Raw genomic sequence first — 21,037 nt, 5'->3', positions numbered from 1 at the left:
GGTAAAGGCGGTACAGGAAGCAGGGGAAGAAGCGGAAAATGGGGAGGAAGGTGATGGATTGAAAAAGAGATGATTGGAGAGAGGGAGGAGTGGACAGATAAGGCAAGTTATATTTTGACCATCATGGTTGTCATGTAGAGACGAGAAATCTCAGTTCCCCTGTCATTTTCCATCGACTCTGTTATTTCACAGCGGCCCATGGGGAGTATTATATTGTTTCCACTCCAGCTCAAGGGCAAAGCATCAAAATCTCTTTTCCTCTCTCGTTCTTCTCTTGCTCCCTTTTACATCTCATTCTACATCTATTTGCCTATTTATACACAGTTTCTCTCCTTCTTTCTTTCTTTCTCTTTCTTTCCTCACTCTCCACCCTCCTCACAGTGACAGGGTTCCCTCAGCCAGCGTCAGTGTTGCGTCATGCTGACATTGAAACGTTGATACAGCATCGGTATAATTAAAACGCAGATATTGACTGTTTCACTGCTGCCAAATGTGAGTGTGAGTGTGTGTGTGTATGCGCTAGTGACATGTGTGCACTGTGATTCATAATCAGACTCTGAGAGGAACCCTGATGCAAAACATTTGAGCGTCTCTTGACTTTTAAAACCGAGTTGTCAGTCACTTAGTTAAATAATATATCTGTCACACATGCAGCAGATCTTTGCATCGACAAAGGCTGTCTAGTGTTTTCTAGTGTTAACAAAAACATCTTGTTCCACAGGTACATTTTGAGACTCTTGTGTGTCTCACCATTAGCTTGTTATAGTTATTTTTGCTGTTATTACGTAATTGTTGCTGCAATAATCACACAACAAAAATATAAATAAGAATTGGAAGGAGTTGACAAGCAGCGTATTAGAAACTGGGCATGTCTCCAGTGATAATGGGAGGCTTCCAAAGTGCTTAGAAAGATGCAGGTAACATATTGAATTTAATACCGACTCCTGCAGCAAAGCAGCTCTTGTGTACTATGATAGTGTCATCATGTGTTGTAACTGCAGGGCTGAATCCTGATTGATTTTCAATATAGCTCAGACACTGTGTTATTAAATACTGAGTGCAAAGTATAATACAACCCAGCTCAGCTTAGTACACAGATAGTAGAGATGTACTGCAGCTTTTATAAAGCACACAGGTTATCTCACACTCTTTTGAAGTGTTTTAATATCATAAAACACAAAAACTGCATTTGTTGGGGTTGAAGACACTGGTCACATCTGTCCTGGTGGACACTGCGAAATAAAGACATTTTAAACAAAGCCAGTGTCCTGCCATTGATGTGCTTTCAACAAATAAAATCAGTTGAATATGACTAAGACAGATTTGAGCTGAACCTGTGTGTGTGTGAAAAACATTTTTATTACAGTGAAAAGCAAAACTGGGTCAAAACGAATTAATTTTTCTAAGGCATAATGACATCGTGCGCATGTTTCCGTGTGTGTGTGTGTGTGAGAGAGAGAAAGCAAGTGTCTGTTAAACAGATACATGTTTGTTCTTTTGCAAACAAATCTATTCCCTGAAAACATCATGTATTCTTTTTGTCGGTTTTGAACCGACTGCTGCCTTTTGTTTCGAGGTAGCAAATGTGCAAATGTTAGGCACAGCACTGTGTTGAAAACGATATGTGTTTTTGTATAAGTGTGTGCGTTTGTGTTTGTGTGTGTGTGTGGAGCAGGGTTGGTGGATGGGGTGGTGTATGGAGTCAAGCTGAAGACAAAATGATATAGTGGTGGTATCGACTGCAGGCCCTGAACCCACACAGTCTCATCAATCATATGACACGTTACACCACCAACATACAGAGTACACCACCAATTAGCTGCCGTGGAATACAAGTAACATACTTCATGAAGAAAAACCAGCAGAAACCAGACACACATGGTAGAATAATCCATTGATATGGGAATAACCCATATCATTAAAGTAACATTTTCTATACCCTTTATCACTGAATTATCACTGAACAGAATAAACATACATATTCACATTCATATACGCTTGCATACTTTCTTATCGGGAGTTAGATGAGAAGCCTACAGTCAATTTTGTGTCTGTGTTTTCAGGAGAGAAATCAGTTTAGCCTAGCTTAGCGCAAATTCTGGAAGACAGGGGAAACCTCTCAAAAGCTATCACTTTGACAAGCACAGTATTTTGTTGTAGCTTTTAAACAAGCTTCACTGTGTGGTGTAGTCAGAAGTGCACCTGAAACCACACCCAGCAGTGATGTCACAATGTATTGACCACACCCTGGAGTAAACCTCTACATCACTGCAGCAAGTAAGAAGTTAAACCACTGAAGTTCAGCAACAACGTGTTATGTTCCTGATTGTAACATCAAAATGATCTAAATTTGCTACCTGATATAGTCATTCACTAAAACAAATTGAATGAAAAAACATGATTTCTCAGAAACAAAGTTGAAATATATATAGTATATCACTTTATTATTTATTTAATATTCCTACGGTATTGTTAAATTGTCAAAAAAGACTCATTTTTTTCAATGCTGAAGATCAAAGAGGTTGCATGTGGGTCACTTGGTGTGTTAATTTACATTGTAGAGCCATACTAGCATAGGCTATACAACATATAAACCAAAATGAATACTGATAGAATTTACTTGAGTACATGTCTTTGTACTCAAGTAAATTCCAGGTCAGTCACATGAAGTGGTTAACAGCGAGAGGAGAAAATAGATGGAATATTATGAAAAACTTTCTTGTTTGAACTTTTTTCCCCTACATTTATTCTCCCTCCATCTCGGTCTTTCAGCTGAGTGACCCAGCTGTTTGGCCCAAAAAAGGTGAGAAACTACTGCTGAGATTGGTCTCAGCATATCTACGCACTGCTCTCTGCAGCCTGTCGCAACAAGTTTGTGTGTGTTATTGTGTGTATACATGAGTGTGTGTGTTTACAAGTGCTTCTTAGTGTGTGTGTGCTGAGCTGACATTTCTAGGTCTACAACATAAGAGGAAGAGAGACAAAGAGAGTATGACACATCCCTTAACCTGTGTACAGTATATAGGTATAAACGTGGGAAAATACTGTGCATGCATGCACAAAATACATTTGGTTAACCCGTTTTAACCACCACCTCACTATTTTGATTAAAACCAGGACATGGTAGATTGCTTTAAGACGACTGAAAAAAATTTGGGATCAGAAATGGGAACGAGTGGGAGAGAGAGCAGCGAGGCAGAAGAAAGGATCAAGAGAGGAAAAGAGACAAAGAAAGACCAACAGGGAATGAGACAAGTGCAAGCATACCAGTATGAAAAGCAAACAGAACACGAACAAAAACGAGGGTGCAGGATGAAAGTAGAGAGCAATGTAAAGAAGTGGATTCTTTCTTGTTGTGCCATCCCGTTTCCCCTTCTGAGTTTCCCCTCATTGACACTCATCCTCCTCTTTTGTTTCATCTCTTTTCCTGCAAAACTGCAGATGTACAGGTGATACGAGCAAGAAGGTAATTATTTTTTGGATCATAAAGAAAAGGAATGGGGTGAGATAGATGGATAGGAAGGAATGGTGAAGGCTGGGTGGAGGAGAGGGGAGAAAGATGAATGGCAAAAGGGATGGGTCTCTTTCTCTTGTTTAATCTGCGTGTGAAGTTTAAGCTATCCTGTAGATATGATGGTGTTTAGAGATAAGAACAGAGAGGTGATTACCGGGGAGGCAAAGAGCCACGATGGGCTGAGGATGTGGGAGGAAGGATGGGAAAGAAAGCCAAAGAGGGAGGCTGAGAGAAACACACACAGATTTGCACACACACATACACACACATCACAACACATTTGAGACCTTGCAGAGTAAAATGAAAAAGATTAATGTTGATAATAACTACCTGTAAAAAATTACTGTGTAAACGGAGGTGAGTAAGAGCTGTATTTCTCTTTTGTTCCTGATTAGCAACAGTCATGATGATGACAAAAGTGATAAAAACATGTTGAATGATTCTTATGGAGAGTAATTTGTGAGGGACGGACAGAGAACGTAATACACACATCAAAATGAAGCCCTGGTCACAGCAACATTTAAAACTGCAAAATTTAGCCACAAAATCAGTTCATTCCAAATGAATTGCCAGGATCAGTGTTATTTTTTTTTCATGGCTGCCAAGCAGAATTCAACTTCTGTGAGCTTTGACACACAAATTTATGCAATTGACCAACAACAACCCCCCCCATGACAGTGCTAACCTGAACAGTGTTTATTAGCTGTGTGTCACCATGCAGTTTTGTTTAACTTCCTCTGTCTGAGTATAAAAAAGAGGGATGGTTTGCAGACAGTTATGAGACAGGAGTTGATCGAACAAAAACATCTTTTCAGTCAACTGTGTTCAGTCAACTTTATTGCTCTGTAAGTGAATTGCCCTGTTAGCAAGCTTGCTATAGCTCAGATATTTAATTCCTTCCTTCAGTAATTCTATATCAGTTGAAATGATGTACAATCCTGATAACAAAATGCCAGGGAGGGAGAAAACAGCCTTGTACAGAGAAAATAGGAGGAAGCTCAGAGAGCTACTACTGCTAGCATGTTACTGATTAGCTTGCCAGCTTCAATAGTTCACCAGCTATCTCTATGACTATTCATCACCAAGTGTTTTAAGACAGATACATTTTGCTGTGTGGCTTTCTTGTGTTACCTTAAGTCATTATAGCCATCAATTAATGAAGAACTAATCATTAAAAAAACAATTTATGTACTAAAATTATTAACTAATTTTGTGCACATCATCAATCTTTGTTAATGTACTGTACATTACTAAATGAGTTTCATATCAGTATATGTATTTACAAGACATTAAAATACAGTAATTACTGACAATTATTACAAATTTAAGAGTCTCTCTCCACTCAAAAATGTGTTTTGTTCTTGTTCCTTCAGTTGAGTTTTACTATGTAGAATACTGAAAACAGCCTTTAAGTTTCAAACTCTGTTTCTCTGAGCTCATTGAAAATCAGATTGTAAGGAATAGACCTACAAGCACAATTTGTGACATCACAACTAGTTTTGAAGCTAATCCTGGTCCAATATTCAACTTACACAAGTGTTATGTGGAAACTTGAAGCCTCCAGTGTGCAAACACTGAGAATAGACTTTACAGTGAAGTAGGAGACATCTTGTGTCCAGCTGTTAAATTTTTGAAATTACATAAATTTGCATATTCGGAGATTCTGGAATTTTTAATGAGAGAAAAAGTGGACGCCATATTAAGGATTTAACGTGGTAATTATACTTTTTGTGTGGAAAAACTATATCAGATACACATTATTGTTCTGAGCAGAGTGTCTGGAGGGGATCTTTAATAATAACTGTAATAACATTAATAACTTTCTTTACTATATTAATTATTTAAACATTATCAAATTTATTTCAAAATAACACTCATTCATTAGCTTACACTAGTTATTTGGGTTCTTTACTTGCTTTGGGTAACAGAAATTCAACCTGTGTGAAATGTTTCAATATTCTTCCCTCCTCTGACAGGAAGATATTAAAAGCTGGAAAAGAAAGAGAATGTTGAAGGACAGACTGCAAAGAAATGAAGATATGCATAATAGCTGAGAATGGTGAGGTGGTGATGAATAAAAATGAGATAAATAGACAGACATGTAGATAGATAGATAGATAGATAGATAGATAGATAGATAGATAGATAGATAGATAGATAGATAGATAGATAGAGCTAGGGGAGTAGGAGAAGGAGAGATGACCAGCTACAGTACACAGATAGTGGTAATGCTTGCTACTGTGCGTGCTCCAGCAAACAGCTACATGTAAGCAGTTGATTTTCTGTCAGGGCGACTTGGAGCCAGCGTCAATCTACACTGGGACAAACCATTACCAGGATCACTGGAGTGAAAATGGAGCCCACGTTGGACGGCATGTTCCCAAACGTAGGCTATACACATACACACAGCCAAACGTACACACTCACAAACACATAATGTAACACACGTACACATACACAGTCAACACACACAGGCAACCCAGTTCTAAGGAGTTAGCAAAGCATTGTTTGACTGAATATAAACAGGAATATATTCACACACTGTAACAATGGCGCCTCCCACAAAGCTCCCACTGTGCCTCCAAATTACAAAGTCAGAAGTCAGGCAGATCCTTGTTAACAGCCCACAGCAGTGCTCAAAAGTAAACATCTCATTATGAAGTAATAACACTTCATTCATCTATATTTTTCTTTTTTTCCAACATAAAGGGAAATACTGAGTTTTAGCCACTTATGGTATGTTAAAATGTGCTGTAAATATTTAGTAGTTTGGATGTGTGGGTTGATTGAGGGGACGATGAACGAGGGTGGGCACTGATCAATACAGGTGTAGGAACTTACTATAACAAAGTACATTTACTCAAGTACTGTTAAGTGTAATTTTTTGAGTTACATGTACTTTACTTAATAATAATGATAATAATAATAATAATAAACTTTATTTGTATAGCCATAACATGAAAGACTTTGTCTGTGTCACTACCAGTAAGCACAACATAAAGTAATTTAACTTTACTTCAGTATTTCCCTTTAATACTACAGTACTTTAGACTTCTATGTATGTTACCTGGGAGGAGGTACTGCCTTAAAGACTAAAGATAGGGAACAAACATCTCTTGTGCGCAGTAAATGCCACAGATAACATGAAAGATTGTGACATGATTAACTGCAGCCTTGTTCTACAAAATGTGCACTGATATGTATCTGTGGCTGTACGATAAATCCCACTGCCCAGACGTAGGTATATGCCATATACCTGCGTATGTTCACCACTATACCGCTGATAAACAGAAAGCTTTGGTATGAATAATATGCAATGAAAATGAAAATTGTGCCTAATTGAGAGTAATTCAAAAACTGTTTATCATTTTGATTGCATCGCATGTTTTATTATATTTTGCAGTATTCATTTTAATATTTTAGTTTAACATTTTATAATTCATTTTTCTATTGATTTACCCTGTTTTCATGATGTGCATAATGCACCCACAGGGATGATACAAATACTCTGTAAATATACCAGATACCATGTCAATTTGCTCCTCATAAATCTGTCCATCTGTCATGCACTCTTTTAAGCCTGATATCTGACATATGCAATGTTTTATACATGAGGCCTAAGAAGAGAGCAGGGAGAGAAAGAAGATGAGCTGAAGAAACTGGAAATAAGAAATTTGTAAAGGGCAGACAGAAAAAGAATGAGAATGAAGAGGAAGGGTGAAGAAATGGGAAATAGTGCAGGGGAATAAGATGAGCAGAAGACGGGATAGAGAAAGAATGGAGATCAGCTGGTGCGGTGTGGAGCCACTGCAGCAACAGTTGAGCGGAGGAAGTTCAGGGCTCTGCAGCAATCTGTCTCGCTGAGTTCTGCTGCACTGGGGTATGGTGTGGAGTTACAATCATAGCACAACTGATATAGCCTCCTCTGTTAGAAAGCAAACCTCTGTCTATACTTTATACACACACAAGACATGTCTATCACTCCGAAATAAACAAGAACAGGAATATGAGAAACAACCAGTGAATGAAAGGTCTGATTAAAATTTTCATACTGTTTCGCCTGCATGAGACAAACTTAAATAACGCAGTGCTGTTTCACTGAGATGGGACTGTGCTACTTAAAACCTTTTAAACCCTTTATTTGCATGTGGGTGTTCCAATAAGTAAAATGCGTGAAAAGAAAACTTTCAGACTGGTGCGTGAAAGTCAGCAGTGCTGCTGTGTGTATTTTAGTGCTGGAAATGTGATTTTAATCGCTTTTAGAGTCCAACTGCCTGAGATTACTTTGGCCTTGGAGTGTGTTTTGAAGAGCAGAGACACTGGCAAAGTGAAGGAAGCCAAAGCATAAAAGTGAAGTCAGTAATGAAATGTTTAATATGTCGTGATGGCATGAAAGTACTGTAAGACCCAGGTTGAAAATATTCAGTAATCACTTCCTCCCTAAAATAACAATAAGCTAATAAAAGGCATAAATAATAAGTCCTTGTTGATCTGTTTTGCACTTTGGGAGGGTCAAAGTCTATTTTTCATGCTGCTGCAGCATCAAAGAGTTTATTTTGGGTTCAGATTAAGCACGGAGGGTGGAAGTTGTCTTAACAAGGCAACTGCTTTTCTGAAAAACACAAGCTCTTGTTAGCGTGAGGTGAGAATAGCAACAGCTCTAACAATAGAGGTGAAATCAGCACTGAGGCCTGGAGACATATTCAACATCAGTGATGAGTTTTTTTGTGACGCACAAAGTCATTTTGAAGAATTATTAGATCTCTTCTTAAGTCATTTTTTATTTGATATTCTAACATATTTTTTGTAATCAGTGGCTTTGTCACGTCTTATTGGTACCTGCATGAACTGTAAACTTTTGTTTTACATGAAAAAGCAACTCATGATGAGGTTATTCCACACCACAGACCTACATACACACACATAAAAAATAAGCGTACTTGGGACTACACAGCTCACTATGAAATGTTGGTTGCTGCCGCTTCAGCCAAGCGGAGCCGTGTGCACATGTTTATCTCTTGGCTCTAAACACCTGTCACAGGTGATGATGAAAAGCGGTACTGTAGCTGAACAATAAAGGAAATAGAAAGCACTGTTGATGAAACACAATACAGTAAAGGAATAGAGTGGCCCATAGAAATGGTTGTTTAGATCCCCAGTGGGTCATTCAATCGCCTGTGCCCTTGAACACATGGCTCTTCAGTGGAATAACTTATGATAAGTGGTACAATGCTGTTAAAGGGAATGAGAGGGACGTTTTGCTGTGTGTGTGTGTGTGTGTATATGTGTATGTGTGTGCATCTATTAGGGTAAATGATTGTAGATTTATAGCGTTAGGTTAGTTAAGTGTTTCCTGTAGTTTCAAGATAATAGTTTTCTTCATCAGTGTTCCTAATGTAGTGGCTGTTGAGTGTATAATATAGTATTTATTGTTTACTGAAGAGTCTACAGTTTTCATCTCAAACAAACAGACATTTTTACTTGTTTGTTCAGCCTGTGCTTTCTTGATGCTGGCATTAATTCATGCCTGGCATTCAGATTATTTATGTTATTAAGTTTTACTTTAAACTGTTGAATGCACCAGTAGCTGTGTTTTGGGTAATGCTGTACAAATATATTTTTGCAGTTACAGTTTGCAGTTGTATGTTTATAAAAGTTGGTGTGCTGAATATTTATTGGACAACACCTTAATTGCACTGGCATCTGTTATTACAGCCTCAGTGTGCATAGTGGTCCCTGATCACACTAGTGCTGCACTGAGCTTTTTGATGCCTTATCAATATGTTAACCCTGCTGATTCTACATATTTAGTGGTCTCACTGATGTAAAATGTGAGCTCTAAAGTTGGTGGTAATATTAACATGTTTATTGCATTATCCAAGTCCTCAAAATGCTGTTCTGTATGTCCTCTTCCTTGTTCTCCCTCTTTATCCCCTCTTTACCTTCAGTGGAGCTGTGGTTCAAAATATCACGAGCTGAGCTGTTGTTAATTGAAAAAACTTAATCTGGCGTATTAATTCCCACAGCTAAATCACGTATCAAAGGATGTAATTCATTTTTAATTTTGCTTTGCAGCGTTTTCCACATAACAGACGCAGCAGCAGACAGACTGAGAGCAAAACAAAAACACAAACAGCCGCTTGGGAGATGAGAAGCAGTGCAGTGGAGGGGACACAGAGGGGGCACTATACAGCTATAATGAGAGGTGTGTGTGTGTGTGTGTGTGCGCACATGTGTGTTTTGTGGTATACATCATTGCACCACTGACTGTGCGATTGCCTGACCCAAGGTTTCAGCGCATTACCACCTTAACAGCTTTGTGGCTGGATTTATTTGTTGAGTGCACACACACACGCACTCACACCTGTGCACACTGACAGCCACTCTCTCGCTCACAGCTGGGTCGCTGTCAAATGTATGCAGGTTGAGAATGAATTTTCAAATGTGACGTCCATGCGTATGTGATAAACAATTTCACCAGGGCTCATCCACTCTGCACAGAAACACACAGTGGCATCACAGTGTTTCAAACTATCCGGTAAGCATTACCAAGCATTGTTTGTTAACTGGTCCTGCCTGGAAGTCTAGTTTCTGTTTCTGTTGTTTTTTATATTTTTCTCCACATCATCTCCTTTTCCATAGTCTCAGTACAGTCATAAAGTTAAGTCTTAAAGCTCGGGATAAGTCATTTAAGTCATAAGTCAAAAATTCAGCTCTCACAGATGTGTTTTTGCCTTCCACTTGTGTCTTTCCATTGAATTTGTGTGCAAAGTGCTGCCTCTAAAATCATCAAACTTCCATACAAATGACCAGAATGAAATCTTTCAACAACTGGTCAGAAACTGTTTTCCTGCACTTTGAGATAGACTTTCAAATGTCATAGTTTGAATACAAAAATATACTTTCTTTCAAAGTCCCCCTCGGATCAAAAATATGTTTTGCTTATTGTACTTGTACAATACTTGGATGTTTGAATTTCATTGTGCAGAATGAAGTTTGTAGGGCTGTAGTCTCCTGGTCGATTGGTGGGTCGATATGCTCTTGTCCGACCAAATTCTCATTGGTTGGACAATTGCTGTTGTTACACCTGGACTTCTTCTTCACTTCTGGGACTTCCAACTCTTGAGAAAATAGAGCTTTGTTTGTTTGTTGGGTAGATAACTCTGGGTTCACACTCCAACATCATAGGGTGGTGGTAATGCACCTTGATGCTGGTTGCCACCCGCCATAAAGTAGAAAAAAGGAGAAGACAGCACTTCACACTCAGCGGCAGGCCAAGGAGACAGCCACCAACCAGTTACATTTTTGAAAGGAACAATATTTTCATATTCATATATTATAGATTAGGGAGAAGGAGGTGATTTTCGCAAATAATTTGAATCTTTTTTATAGTAGGTATGACACAGGGAACTTCAATACAACATGATGTGCACCAAAATTCCTATTTAAGCTCTATTAGTTCTTACAGAGCACGAAATTGCAGTTAGCCTTGCCTGCACTAAACCAAACAAAGCCCCAGGCCCTGATGATGATCACTCAATTGTTTCAGCTCCTGCTGGACAAGAGCACTGTACCTAGCTCCTGGAAACTGTCAAATATAGCGCCTGTACCCAAGAAATCAGGAGCTAGCCTTTTAAATGATTTTAGACCAATAGCGCTTACCTCTATTATATGCAAATGTATATAAAGGGTTCTATCTAAGCACCTAGCATCATCTGTGGTCTGTCATCTTGATCCCCTCCAATTTGCATATAAAAAATCAAGAGGCTCTGATGATACAACTCTAACTTTAATTGATACAGTGGCCAAACATCTCCAACTGACTACACGCTATGCCAGAGTTTTATTATAGTTTATATTGATTTTAGTTCAGCTTTTAATAAAATGAAGACATCTGACCGTCCACAAAGAGTGTCCTCTAAGAACTGACCATTTTAAATACAGGCGTGCCCCAAGGTACCATTCTATCAGCCTTATTATTTTCAGTGTACTCCAATGTGTTCAGAATCTAAGACTCAGATTTTAGCTTACTTAAATATGCTGATGATATAGCTCTCGTCAGCCTCCAATGTGAAGGGGACACTACAGGGGAAAGTGTATTTTAATCATGTGACATCCCTCCAGAACTGGTGTCATTGGAGTGCTCTTGAGATAGACATTAGTAAAACCAAATAAAGTCATATCCAGTAACCACTACATCTCAGATTTATGTCAACCCCTAATAATCATGGGTTAGGGTTAGGGTTAGGGTTCCTGCTGAAAAGGTTAATTGTTTTATATATTTAGGAATTTATACAGATAGCCACCTTAATTTTATAGATAACACAGATTATGTTTTTTAAAAAGCTATGCAGAGATTCTACCTACTCAGGAAGCTTGATGACTTTGGGGTGAGACAGAATATTCTTGTAATGGTGTACAAGAATCCAGTGGAAAGCATCTTATCTTTTAACATAATCATGTGGTACAGACACTTGGATGTCAAATGTAAAGGGAAACTGACAAGAGTGGTTAATACGGCCAGTAAAATCATAGAGAAACCACAGATGCAACTAAGTGGCAGGCATGTACTGACTACCAAAAAGAAAACTCTTGACATAACAAGTGATCCGTTCCATCCTTTGTCCCACAATTTGAATTGCTTCCCTCAGGAAGGTGTTTTAGACTGCCACGAGCCACCAAAAAAGTCTACAAGAAATCATTTGTCCCAAGCGCAGTTAAATTGTTAAATTGTTAAATTATTGAATACATAGTCAATTGTACAGGGCCAATCTTGGACAATAAAATTCTAACCTAACTTAACCTAAGAATTTATAACTGGGTAATTGAACTTGTTTTGTAGAAAAAACACATCAGATATAATCTATTACTTAAAGAAGAGCATTTTAATATAGGTTTAAATGTGTGTGGAAGGGATCTTTAAAGTTTGGGACAAACCTCCTGTCAAAAATAAAAGATGAAAATCAAAGGATGAATTAACTATGACACCACAGCAAAAACTGCCCAGCTCTGTCTTTAAAGTAAAAAAGTAAAAAAAAAAAAAAAAGTTAAAACATGACCACATGTTCAAATGGTCCAAAGGCATTCTTAAAAACAAGCCCAGAAGAATGAAAATGTCTTTTAACACCTGGCATCCTAACCACAAAGCTGACCAGCCATCCATAGCTTTCAATGGCAAATCAGCAGAATTACAACAGCTTAGCCCTTCACTCACCAGCACCTCTTACTCTCTTATACATTTCTCCTTTTGTCCTTCTATCCCTCTTCCTCATGGAATATCCGGACTATCCTTTCACAGGCTCCATTATCACTGATCTGCAGTCACATTATACAGTGGTTAGCTCTGGTATCACTGTCTCCGTCTGTCTTTTCTTAATATTTCCCACATTCTCTTTTTTTCCATTCTGCCTTGTGGTTTTCACTCTGTCTCAGACCCTTTCATCCTCCTTTCCTTTGAGTTAAGAAACACTACCCTGGTTTCAAGGCCATGGTAGCACCCTCTTTCAGTTACAAAAAAACGATTCAGCTACATCACACTACTTTTGTATTAACATTAAATGCAGGTTACTACAAGTCAAAAATAAAACCATTTGGAAAGGTGTGAAGGTTTAAAAACATTTTGTCTTATAGGCAACAAGTCCTCATCCTGAAATGATCCGCCACTTCTATGGTTAAGGTCTGGTAAAGTTTAGGCAACAAAACTGCTTGTTTAAGCTTGGGAAGACATTACCATCATGTTACAATCAATTAATCAAACAAGAGTCACAGTCCTCTGTGTCAAAGACGCACACTTTTTTGACCCCACCATCCGTCCAAACTCTATAGAATTATAGAGTCGAATCTGAGCATCCAATGGAATATTTTGAGCACAGGATAAGAGTATGCATGCACATCCAAACCGAAGTGGGCAGGTGCTGAGCCAAACTTGAGCAAAAAGCCAAAAAATAAAGAAATAGCATGCACACTGCAGGGCTCCAATGTCCATTAGAATAGACGTTCTGAGCACACCTACTCTTCATCAGACTCAAGCTCAAAACATCACCTTTGTGTAATACATTCTAGTGGACAGTGGAGCCCTGCAGTATGTGAGCTATTTCTTTGTTTTTTGATATTTTGAGCACAGACAATTTTGCAAGCACATGAATTATATTTTGTTGAGAAATTTGAGCAAAAAAAAAAGAAAGTATTTCTGTGTTTGCTATTATCCACATAAGCACACAATAATAACTTCTGTCACTCATTTTTACCGCACACTCACTCTGCATGCAGAGAGTGCAATTTCAGCTGATCTGAGAACTGGAGCGGGTAATTTTTGATTGGTGAAACATGAAAACAAATGCATTGAGAGATGTATTCATTTAGTTGGCTCAGATGAAGTTTACCTTTGTGGAATTTCTCTATAACTCTAACCCTATCTTATTTATTTCCACTACGAGAACAAACCTGTTTTCATCCAGGAAGGTCAAACTGAACGGTCAAGCAAGTAGAGTTTCAGTGTCTTGCTCCAGGACACTTCAGCAGGACAGATGCTTGCCAACATCTGTCCTGCTGATTGGAGGCATACACATGTCACCTCTAGGAAACCTCAAGAAAAATGCTGAACATTTCTTTTGACAGTGTGACCTGCATCTGGTGAAGTCAGCCAACTAGAATTCAGAAATACCCATCAAATAATCACTTCATTCAAGTATTGCAACCCACATGTTCGTTTGATTCGGGGGATAAAATGTGCTAAGAGCTGCCAGCTTTCATTGTTTTATGGGTGGCTCAGTGCAGTATAACATGTCCAGTGTTGTCCTACTCTTCCTCCTTCCCCACAGAGACCCTCCTCTTCCTCCTCCTCCTTCTCTTCTCCTTCTTATCCTACCCTAGAAGGTTGAGAGGAGATCCGGTAATGACAGGATTTTAAAAGAACCCCCATGGTTCGACTCTTAACACCCGATAGGCTGACTGGTTACACCCAGCACACTCACACACACACACACACACACTCTGTCTCTTTCTCTTTCCCCCTCACACACACAGACACAAACACACATCCCTGTTCCCTGCACTAGAATTAGCCGTTGGCTGTACTCCAGTCAGATCCGCTCAATATTCCACCCTTCCAAAAAACCACCCTCTCTCTTCTCATTGTTCACTGAAGGCCAAACGTTGCCACAGTCATAGTTGTGTCACAGCACGATCAATCATCCGTCAATGTGAAACGGCTACACCAATACAAAGAAAACACAATACAACTGCACTGTAATTTTCCCAAAACTCCTCCCTACTCACCTGACTTAAATCTGTCCTTTTGGATCTCCATCCTACCTCCTGACCTCCATCCGGTCCACTGTCTCCCTCTCCTGCACTATCACTGTGCCCATTGCTCCCTCATGGTTACAAGCAGACATCACAGTTATTATCACCTCGATGTGATTCACTCAATTCATTCATTACCCAGCTGGTGACCCTCTCACACATACGCAGAAATATTCAGACAGACCTCAAGTTCATTTACACATGCAGACATAATGCTTGCTTGTAACGTTGCCATTACTAGTCTCAGTAACAATCTGACAATTGGTGGTGACTTGTTGGCTTGAGGTGTGGGGAAACAGTTAGCCTCTACCAAAGGGAAACTGTAGTAACCCTACAATGACCAGACGTCCTGGTTTGTCCGGGATTGTCCTGGTTTCAAGCCGGGTGTCCCAAGTCCTGACAAATATCACTAAAACAATAAAATGACATTTATCATGTTGTGTCCCACTCATTATTAGCTACCCCAATACAAAAACATAAACAATGCACCAAGTGTCTGAATTCAACACCGATTTGTCTGTATGTGTGTCAATCAATCAACGTGTCATTGTCAAGACTGTTGCTAGCCTATGACGCTTGCAGCTCTTTCTGACAGAACCTGTCAGTATGCTAACGGTTAGCTGTCATGCCAAGTGGGTCAGTGGGTCTTTTTCTAAAGAGCTCCAGGAGGCTTACTCCTTCCTCCATAAAGTACCTGGCAACGAAAATGCTGCGTTCTGCACACAATGCAAGAGTACATTTTTGGTCGCGAACGGTGGAAACACCGATATAAAAGATCATATTAAGATGGCCGAACATTAGCAGTGGTTTCCCTGAGAGCTGATCCCCAGTTCTTTCTTGGTTTTTGTTATTAAGGAGGTGCAATTGTGATTTAATGTTTTGATGTTTTAATCTTTGTGAACTTGCAACCAGCTCATGGCATAGTGTTGTGAAGATGTAGGTTAAAGTTATTTTTATGTTATAGCCGATAAAATTATTTATAGGTCACAAAGAGATTTGTACCATTTTGTTTAAAAAATAAAATTAAAAAAAAGCTGACAAAATGTGTCACAGTCAGCCATTTAGCTGGTGGTGTTGAGAGGTGCGCTCAGTAGGTGTGCTAAGCGCTGAAACAATTGCCCCCCATCCGAATGAAAACACCTATGTTGTGTGCATAAGTGCATACACATACGCGTGCATACGGGTCCTGGTTTGGGGGTTTAAAAATATGGTTATCCTAAGTAACCCCAAAGTTGTCTTATTTACATATTGAGTGCTGAGTGCAGGCTTGCTAATGTCACCCACTGGTCAGCAGAGTATGTGAGGACGGGACTTCTGGAGTGCTAAGTGCAGTTACTGGCCAACATTTAGCCAGCTGTTTATGGTCAGTACATACTGTACATCCACACCACTCTTGTTTTCTGTTTCTATAGTATGACATGGATTTCAAATTATTTAAAGGGGGCATGACATGCTTTTTGTGATTTTCTGTTATTTAAATACTGTTATAAAACTTGAGGTGAAAATATGTGAAAATGCTCCCTGAAAGTCAAAAACCAGGGCTTCAGCCTGCTCTGAATGCTTCATTTGAAAAGTTACCTATACTTCCTCCTTGTTAAGATGTCTGATTGTTTGTGCATTTTTTCCCGAAAAGGGCCGCCCATTCTGTAGTCTTTGTTGCTAAAGTTGTTGTTAAAGTTGTTCCACAGGCTGTTGTTTGGCCATTTGCATATTTTGGATAGTATTTGGGCTCAAAAATGTACAGATATATTTGGGAAGTTTATATTTTGAGTACAGAACAAGAAAAAGAAGCGAAATCTGACTTCTAATAAAAACTAGTTTTTCGAATTGTAAATCATGCAAATATATTTCAGCAGAGTTCCGGCATAAAAATGTAGACCTAAAAATGTGCATCATATATCCTCTTTATAGATAATGTAACAAGTTATGTAACTGTAATCTGCTGTTGAGTAAATAGTAATGTAATTACTTTTTCAATGAGGCAACATATAGTTTTAAAATTGTAGAAAATGTGTGATGTCTAGAATAAATATAAATATTTATACAATAACTTGGATGGAAAGTTATTTGTGTCTGATTTTAAATGAGATTCTGACACATTTATAAATGAGCGGATTGATTCTGACATCCATCCACCTCTCTCAGTTCCTACCTGGAGTTGGTCATGTCAGTCTGTCCTCCCTGACTCTTCTCCAGCCCGAGCTTGGTGAAAATCCCCACCAGCACCATGATGGCCACCACTCCACAGATAATATACACGATCATGTGGGTCCGATCCCGGTCTGGTTCCTCTTGGACCTCTGTGACGGGTGCCGCTGGTTTTCCAGTGTTTGCCCAGACGGGTGTGTCATAGTTGGAACAGGAAGTCTGGTCCAAACTGTGGACTTTGAACTGACAGCAAAAGCGGTAGAAGCAGGAACCACAACAGAACAAGTAGATACCTGCGTTACAGTTGAAGGGTGGATCCCACTGGCCCATGACATCATAGTAACCCCAGCAACGGTTACCGCCACTTGGAGCTGTTTGGTCCTCCACATCTGGTGTGGGCGTTGCCAGTGCAGCCTCTGATAATATAGAGGGCTCTGTTGTCTGGTTGTTGGCAGAGACTTGGGCCAAAACTTGACCTGACGGCCACGAGTTCAGTCCACCCAGAGAGGTCATACCCAGAAGAATGGCCAATGAGAAGCTTACCAAGAGTGGATGCATATAGGTGGCCATCTTGGATCCTGTGATTACTCCAATGTCTTGTGATGGCTCAGTGCTGATGTGTAATTGTTAATGGTGGCCCAAATTAAAGCTCCTAGGTTTAAAAAACAACAGAGAAATATGTAAGTTAAATACCCTTCTCATCCAGAGAAATGTCTTTTAGGTTTTAGAAATCATTGAGATGTCAGTGAGAGAAGAAAACAGTTTAGATAAATCAAAGTAGTTTTCAGTTTAGCCTATATTCATGCCTGGAGGAAAAATAAAGAGCATTCAATTAACGTTGTGGGAGTTATTACTGCACACAGTTACAGATAGCTAAATTGCCGTCAAGAGGCAGAGGAACAAGTGAGTGAAAGAAATCAATCTCCCATCTCAACGTGCTCCTAACAGGAGTGAATGAGTCCCTTGTGAGCAGGCACTCACATGCACAGACACATCACAGTCTCTGGCAATTTACTGTACTGTATGTGTGTAGGTGTGTGTATCAAAGCAAATAAATATTCCCAAATTTCAGGAAATGTCACCTTTTCACAATGCCATATGTCATCAGCAGACAGCAGAGGCGGTTTTAGACAAGTCCAAATCCAGTTGCTCGGAGGGAATCCAGTTTAAGAGGGCGTGTTACCTACGAATGAACTTGCCTCTGGCATTTCCAGCAATAAGCTCCCCCCGCTGAGTGGATGAATAATCCGTGAAGGTGAGAACCTGATGGTGCCACCAGAAAAAGAAGATTCCTCTCAAACTTGCAGATAGTCATGGGCTCCCACATGAGAGGCTTTTGAATCTCTTATTCCTTAGTGGAAAACAACTCTAATACTCAACGTTAGAGTCAAATCAGTTCTGATGTCCAGGAAAACTCTGACCAGAGTGCGTTGTTTTCCACTGGAGTTGCCTGTCTCCTCCACTTGTCCCTCTCAGCTTAACTTGCGTCTATCATCCTCCCACTCTCAATGTCACTGTTCAAAGGAAGCTTTTTTATTTTAGTGGTGGGCATCTTTTTGCTGCCACCTTGGTCCACTGTGAAGAACGTTACTCCTGCCTTGTACTTCCAGTATTTCACTCTCTAATGAGTGATATCAGATATTCTTTTTCAAATTGTGTTAAATATTTATTTCCAATCTCCAGCCAAAGACCTAACAGGTGTTAACTGTTCTTTAAAACATTACTCCAGGCTCTCATCAAGCTGAAATCCTATGATGATTACGGTCCAAAAGCGTCCCCCTTGCACCTGAGGTGTTTTTTCTCTTACACACACACACGCTCTCTCTCATACACACATTCACAAACAGCTCCAATCCCCCTGGTGACAGTGCTCTGCCAGTGTCAGTCTGTAGCTTTTAAGCGACACACAAGGAGTCCAGTGGCTTTTAGTGCTCGGTGTGTGCAGGGCTCCTGTTGCTATTGCTCCGCGCGCACACTCCACTGAAACTCCTCCTATCCCAAGGATCCCAGGATCTCTAACAGAGCCAGGACAACAGCTGGGTACTCTATCTGTATCAGCCTGCTCTGTCCTGTCCTACAAGTGCTAAGGCAAAGGGGGAGAGGAGGGAGGAGGAGAGGGGGGAGGGCTAATGTTGTGATACTGAATCTCTGATCTTAACGCCTTCGTGCTGCTGCATCCAAGACGCGAGAGAAGCTGTACAAAAAAAAAGAAAAAGATAAACGTGCTGGAATTACTTGTGGAGTGGAGTGTCCCACATAACGGATTGTTGTTTTTCCTTCTCCTTCTTTAGTTTTCTTTTGACTCAGTTCTTGATTGTGTCTCTTTGTTTACCTTCTATCCTCTCTCTCTGATGCCTCTTTTTCTCTCTTCCACAACTTACCTCACACTCTCTTTCCTCTCAGCCCGAGCTGGGCTGTGGGGATTTTGTCGTAGCTGAGGAAATATCAGCGTGGGGTCAGAGAGCCTGTGGACTGCCCTCTGCACTTGCACAAGCCTCGCTGGAATAATACTCCCCAGCCCATTCGGACGGCAGAGACAAGTGGAGATGCGTCAGCCAAGCAGCAATGTGGCACCGAGGGCAGATCAAAAAATATCCTGTTTTCAAAAGAAGCCCCCTCGGAAATATAGGACTGCAGCAGAAGCTCTTTGTGGTTGTTATTGTTGTTGGTTCAACAACTCAGTTGCATGCTTTTCAAATTTTCCATTTGTATCAATGTATTTTTTTTTGTCTTTTTTTCCCCCACTGAGCAAAAAATGGACAAAAAAATCTCAACGCATTAATATGCAACAGTTTTTAGGCAAATGCCGCTTCCAATTTTTTCATGCAATGGATTCACTCTGCTGTCAATTCAGTCCTTGTCCGGCTGCAGCTTCTATGAAAACAGGCATAATTTGATATATATGTATAGGAATTTTATATATATATCATATGTATGTGTTTTCACTGGTGCTCTGCTTGTGGGATGCTCCAAACAGAAGTGGGAAGAGACAGGAGAACCAGAAGCAATAAAATGCTTTTTTTTTTTTTATTCCATCCTCCCCCTTTGTTGTTGCATCTTCATCAGTGTGTATTCCCTTATTTTCTTGTTGCCTCAGTCTGCTCAGTGCGTCTGTATCCCATCCGCTGGTGATGCTCGCGCTGCTGCCGCCACCGCTGCTGTTCTCTGTCAGGACTGGATGACAATGTCTCACATACACACACTCTCTTTCGCTCACTCCTCCCTCTCTCTCTCTCACTCCTCCCCTCTCCCTCTCTCTCTCTCTCTCTTACACACACACACACACTCACTGATATCTTTTATGGGCAAATGAGCGCAGCTCTTGCTTGCTGACTCTCCCTTTCACTCTCTTTCCTCACTCTCTCATTATGTGTCACTGATACTCTTCTTCCCACGTTTTTGTTTTCTTTTTGCCTCACTTCTTGTCCTTTTTCCCTAATGCTCCCTCTATTCCTGTCCTTTTTTTTATCCGTTCATCTCTGTTTACCTCCTGTCTGTCTAACCTTTTCAGTTTGCTTTGGCTGCCTCTCATGCCCTTACCTTCTTTGTTCCATTTACCCATTATTATTGAGTTGCTCCTTTCATCCTTTCCCTGATTCTCTGTTTTTTTCTTTTCCCCCATGTGTTACTTTCCTTTCCCAAAATGACTGTCAGTCCAACAAATGAGAGCAGTGGTGTTGACTGAGTGGCAGTTTGTAATGTGCCGGCATGCTTGTGTACTGCATGTTTGTGTGTGTGTGTGGCTTGGTGAGTGTTTGTGCCTGTGCGTAATTACTGCGCTAATACCTCTGCACATCCTCGTCTTTGTGTGGCGCATGTCTGGAACATGTGTGGTGCTGCAGTCTATCAGGGTTGATTTAGGGAGAGAGAGAGAGTGCGCAGGGATGGATGGAGGAGGAGAGGGAAGGAGGAAGCAAGAGCGAGATAAACAGAGTGAAAGAAAAAAAAGCAGAGAGAGAGAGAGAGGCAGGAAGAGAGGGAGAGGAGGAGAGAAGAGGACAGTGGAGCGGCTGCCAGAGAGAGAGAGAGAGAGAGAGAGAGAGAGAGAGAGAGAGAGAGAGAAGAGGCTTG

At 40.1% G+C, this 21,037-nt stretch overlaps 1 protein-coding gene across 1 annotated transcript in view; it reads right to left on the bottom strand.

Annotated features, from left to right (window-relative positions):
• The window catches only part of LOC122967818 (protein shisa-8), a 107,403-nt gene extending 87,786 nt beyond the window's left edge, over positions 1 to 19,617 (bottom strand). Inside the window, exon 1 of the mRNA XM_044332645.1 lies at positions 16,971 to 19,617. Within this exon, the coding sequence (XP_044188580.1) occupies positions 16,971 to 17,536 (566 nt within the window). The 5' untranslated portion in view covers positions 17,537 to 19,617. The remainder of the gene's footprint in view (positions 1 to 16,970) is intronic.
• Between the last annotated feature and the right edge of the window lie 1,420 nt (positions 19,618 to 21,037).

This window comes from Thunnus albacares, chromosome 17 (genome assembly GCF_914725855.1).
Source record: "Thunnus albacares chromosome 17, fThuAlb1.1, whole genome shotgun sequence".
Lineage (NCBI taxonomy): Eukaryota > Metazoa > Chordata > Actinopteri > Scombriformes > Scombridae > Thunnus > Thunnus albacares.
The sequence above is the reverse complement of the archived record's forward strand: the minus strand, read 5'-3'. Positions and strand labels throughout refer to the sequence as shown.